The 5000-nt window shown below is 38.9% G+C and overlaps 1 protein-coding gene across 1 annotated transcript in view; it reads left to right on the plus strand.

The window, feature by feature from the left end:
* The first annotated feature begins 432 nt into the window (after positions 1-432).
* The window catches only part of LOC138003202 (uncharacterized), a 29139-nt gene continuing 24571 nt past the window's right edge, over positions 433-5000 (plus strand). The window contains exons 1-2 of the mRNA XM_068849156.1: positions 433-516; positions 618-701. Of these exons, the coding sequence (XP_068705257.1) occupies positions 630-701 (72 nt within the window). The 5' untranslated portion in view covers positions 433-516; positions 618-629. The remainder of the gene's footprint in view (positions 517-617; positions 702-5000) is intronic.

Raw genomic sequence — 5000 nt, forward strand, 5'->3', positions numbered from 1 at the left:
TAAGCAGTTTCTACTGTCTGTGCGAAAGATAAGAATTTTCTGTATCACCGTGTCGAGTTTCCTAGAAAACCTTGACCATCAATATTTTGCTGACCAATTAAAGACTGCGGGAGTTTTCCCTCGAAAATGAAAACGCTTCTTGTACTGAATCTATCAGCCAGTGATCCGAATTAATATTTTCTTCTTCTAGGATCTTGTGCTTTTTGATCAGGAATTTTAAACTCTCGTTACCAGGTCTTGTTCTCTAGATCGGGAATTGTAAACAGTTTCTGTTGTCTGGGCAAAAGATAAGAATTTTCTATATCCCCGTGTCGAGTTTCCTAGAAAACCTTGACCATCAATATTTTGCTGACCAATTAAAGACTGAGGGGGTTTTCCCTCGAAAAATGAAAACGCTTCTTATACTGAAGCTATCAGCCAGTGATCCAAATCAATATTTTCTTCTTCTAGGGTCTTGTGCTTTTTGATCAGGAATTTTAAACTCTCGGTTTCTGTTGCTTTTGTGGACTTCAGAGGGTAAAAATTTTCTTAGATTGTTCTCTTCGTTTCTGTTTGGTCAAGGAATTGAGTAGCAGCGAGATTTAAGATTTCAAATGTCCAATCTTCTCTCCCGTCAGTTGCTGATCGAGATGGACCCAGATGAGATTCAAATATTCGTGAAGACCGTTGGAGGAAATTCAGTCACTATAGAGATTCGTAAGGTACAGTATATAAATTAAAACAATGTTCCGTGCATTCATGCAGAAAGAGATGAAATAGGAAAAGGAAATTTTGACCTTATGAATCTTGCGTGCAGCAAGGTTTTCTGGTGTACAAGAAATACAGCCAAATAATCAATTTTGAAGCGGTAGCTTTATTTTTCCTCTCAATTCTAAGACTACCCATATTACAGTATACACACAGCACAACAGAAGGCGTATATAATCTGATCGAATGTTCATATTTGAATAAAACGGAGGCTTGCTTTCGCACGCGGTGGGATGTTTACCATTAACTAAAGCAGCGCGCATTTTTATAGTTCAAAATTGTCGACCGACAGCTGGTCAAATTGTGCCACACTTTTTGGTCCCACGCATGTTTTACTGCAAAAGTACGTTTAGGTAAACTTTATATAAAGTGAAAGCGCGTGATCGATTGTTCGACTGGGAAACTGCATTTACTAATCGATAGAATGCACACTAGCCTGCGTAGCAAGCGTTCCTTTTCGACAAAAAGAGCTTCGAAACGATTTTCCGCAAACTGGCCGCGCGAAAGTTGGGGCAAGAGACTGAGGGAACGCTTGCAAGAAGACCCCCTATTTTTGAAAAACGCCCACCTTTTTATGGTTGACTTGACTGACGCTGATTGACGTCTTATTAACAAATTAGCCAATAAAAGATAACCATGTTAACACATGTTGGCTTCCGACAAAACAAACCGAGGCACCGAGGAACCACCGAGTGATCAAAGCAGAATTTGTCAGTGTGATTTTAAATGTTAAATTTGTAACGGCAGCTTCTAAGCCGGGTACGACTGGTTATGTTTCTTCTGAGAATTTGTTTAAACCATCGAAAAGTTCTAGCTGATATTTGCAGAGCGGTTGGAATAGAAGTTATCGAAAACAACAGCCAATTTTCAGAACTTGTAAGCAATCCGTGCGCTCGTAAACATGATACGAAATTTAGAAACATATAAACTCGTACAGAGTTCGATGGGTAGTAAGTAAGGCCGTTAAATGCAAATCTCCAGCAAGGCTGACCATGAAACCATTCAAATAGGTTTAAGTTTAAAACTAACGACGATTTCAGTGCGACTTGCTGGCTATTTTGTTGGTGCAGAGTGGTTGACGAAATGGATCGTACTAAATCTCCTGGAAATTACAGGCAAACCTCCTCGCTAGTTTGATAATACACAGTACGTTTTTGGTCAAATCGTTACGAAATCGTAGATGAAATAGCAAGTAAAAGTGCTTTAAAAAATAGAATAACTTTACAAAGGAGCCGCTTTCTTCTCACAATAACTAGATGCTTCTGTGAAGCATACACTGGCTTGCCTGTGGTACGCGCTACAGAAAATCAGAAGGCACTGAATTGTGTGGTATTGAAATACAGCATTCCAGTCTCTGAAGAATAACAAATAAAAGAGAAGCGAGAAACATTGGCTTCTGGGCTGACATGTTGATAATTTTCAAGTTCCCTCACAACTTCTTTTCACTACAAGTGTGCCCGATGAGCATCCGAAAACTTTGTAAACTTCACTGAAGTCAAGCCCTGTTTCGCGGGATTAGTGTTGGGATGGGAGACCAAAACAATAAACCCCTCATAAAAAACAGAAACATCTGACCGAAAATACTATTAACGCTAACAAATGCGAACTCAGCAAGGTACAGATTCTGTTAGCGTGCTTTATGCAAAACAAATATTGATGAAAAAGCAAATAAATATTGATACACAGTTTTCAGAAAGAGCAGAAGGAAGTTTCCCGGACGGTCGATCGAGAATAAAATATTTACGACATGAAAACAACATTAATTTTGAACCTTGAATATAGATCGTTTTCACTGTCACGCAATAAAAAAAATAAATCAAAAACTATCCAGTGCAAAACGCTAAGAAATTGTTATCTTATAGAAGATAAAGAAATAAGACACTTGTCCAAGTTTTAGGCCTCTGCGTTTCCCCAAACTTCAGATATTCGTCGAAATGTTTCGCAGGCCGGAAAATAGTGTAAACATCTGGAACTGACTTTGGCTATCTAGGCGACTGATTATCACTACTGAAAAAACAAGCATTTACATACGCACTTTTCCTAATGCTCTAACTTCTAAAAGAGCTCAAAATCATGAGATAAGTATATATTTTTCAACAAACTTGATCGTAGCTTTGTGTCACGCACCTACATAATCCGGAAATTCAAAATGCTCTGGTTTCCAAACGAAGCACGCTATTGAGCTGTGAAATTGTCAACAGATAGATATGCCGCCTCTTATGCCTGATGAGGATAAAAACTTTGGTGGATCTTTAGTTTTAGATTTTGGAAGGTGATGACGTCACGTGAAAACGATCTATAGAATATAAAAAGTTACGATCAGCGACAAACATTTTGGGAGATTTTTGCTACGTTCAAGTAAATTGCAAAATCGAAAGTGACATGGCCGGAATTCAGCGGGCGCCGTGATTAAGTTACCGCGGCATGTTTACTCGCCAAACAGTGAAGCATCTGTGTCAAATGATGGCAAGATACCGGGTTTTTGTAAGTTTCTTTTTCTGTCAAGTGTTATAAAGTTTGACAATGAAATGAGCGAAGTCAAAACAAAGATCACAATCGTCCAACTCTTGTTTATGCAAAGTCAAAATTTACTCTCCAAGACGCGTACGACGTTATTTATCACCAGGTAATTCCATCATTTTGGAAATAGCAGCTACTTTATTATTCATCTGCGTCACAAGTTTTCACTGATTTTGGGCCTCATTTTGTTGAAACTCAAGCACGCTTCCAACAGGCCTGTGAACCCTTCCTGCTTACAGAGCAATACTAAAAAACTTCTCCCATATCACATTTGAACCTTAAGCTCGAAAATTCAATACACAACATGATATTATAATTCACAAAGGCAGAAAATACCACAAAATCCTTTTCCAGCGAAAATTTTATTGAAACAAACAACATATTTGCTCTTAGAGGCGAAAACCTCTTCCTATTTGATTGCGTGCGTGAAGACAAGAAACTCAATTGTGTCAAATTACCATGTACTTCAGGTAAATAATGCTCACTTTGATTTCGTCTCGACGGGCGATAGATTGTTGTCGAAGTCCAGTACTCGTCGCTTTTGAGATTCATGCCTAGTTTATCCAACTGACTTTCCATTATTGAGCTCCATAAGGGTATATTTTGTTTAAGGATCCACTAAAACGCCATTCGCGTTGCATGACTTTCGACGCCATTGCAGGCTACGTTAATGATTCTACTGTGTCCACAAGAGAAATCTACGCAGTTCCACTACCCTCTCGATCCTAAGAAAATACGGGCAGAAGGCTCTATACACAAAGACACTACTTACCAGGGGAGTGACAGGCAAGACTTTTACCGACACGAAAAAAAAAAAAAAAAAAAAAAAGAAAACAAACAAACTAAACGTAGACCTCGACTGGGTTTGCCTATAGGCAACCCAGTAATTAAGAGAAGATTTAACAGGCTGCATAGTTGTCTTCATCTTGTCTCAATCCATGATATAGGACTCAAGCTTACATTAGGCAAGGTACGCAGAGAATTTGACGAATTTCCTTGATCCTGAAACATGTGGATTCTGATAGTTCGCAGGCATTTTATTAATTCATCCTGTGTAAATAAAGTATCTTTTGCAAGCGAGCGAAAAGCTCACTTCAGTTCAGTCCAAACTTTTCGTCGACAATAAGCGCTGCCAAAGTTTTGTTAAGTAACGATCGAATCTTTTGCTTTTAATGAATTACGGAAACGCCATAGCGGCTTCAGCTGACACGTAAATAATATTGAATTTCCCTTGATGGATATTGTCCAAGCAGTCCAGATTTTCATTTAAATTACAGGCTGTCATTCCCATAGAATTCACCTCAACCACTTACTTGATCGCGTATTATTACAGGCGGCCCAGAGTCGGAAGGTAAACAATTATAAGGATTTGTATGGGAATCTCGATAACAGACAGAAAAAGATATTTACCCGCAAAAGTTCTCAATAAAAAAGCCGTACTGTATTGTCGTGGTGAATTTCTCGCTTTTTGTGTGGTTTTTTGCCTGATTGAATGCGATTTAAGCGACTTCTAAAATTCCCGAGTTGTCACTCGTACCTAAATAAAGGAAAGGCTGGCGCCGAAAAATTTCACACTTCTCCGGCATCAGTCACGCTCAAACTCCGGCGATGGCTACACGGATAAATTTACTTCCGCTTAACCAAGTTTCAAGGTCCAGCGAGTATCCATCGCTGAGAAACAGCGAAAAATATTCAAATTTTCAAACTCCTTCGAGGCTCGCTAACAATCAATT

Source organism: Montipora foliosa, chromosome 5 (genome assembly GCF_036669935.1).
Source record: "Montipora foliosa isolate CH-2021 chromosome 5, ASM3666993v2, whole genome shotgun sequence".
In the NCBI taxonomy this organism is placed as follows: Eukaryota; Metazoa; Cnidaria; class Anthozoa; order Scleractinia; family Acroporidae; genus Montipora; species Montipora foliosa.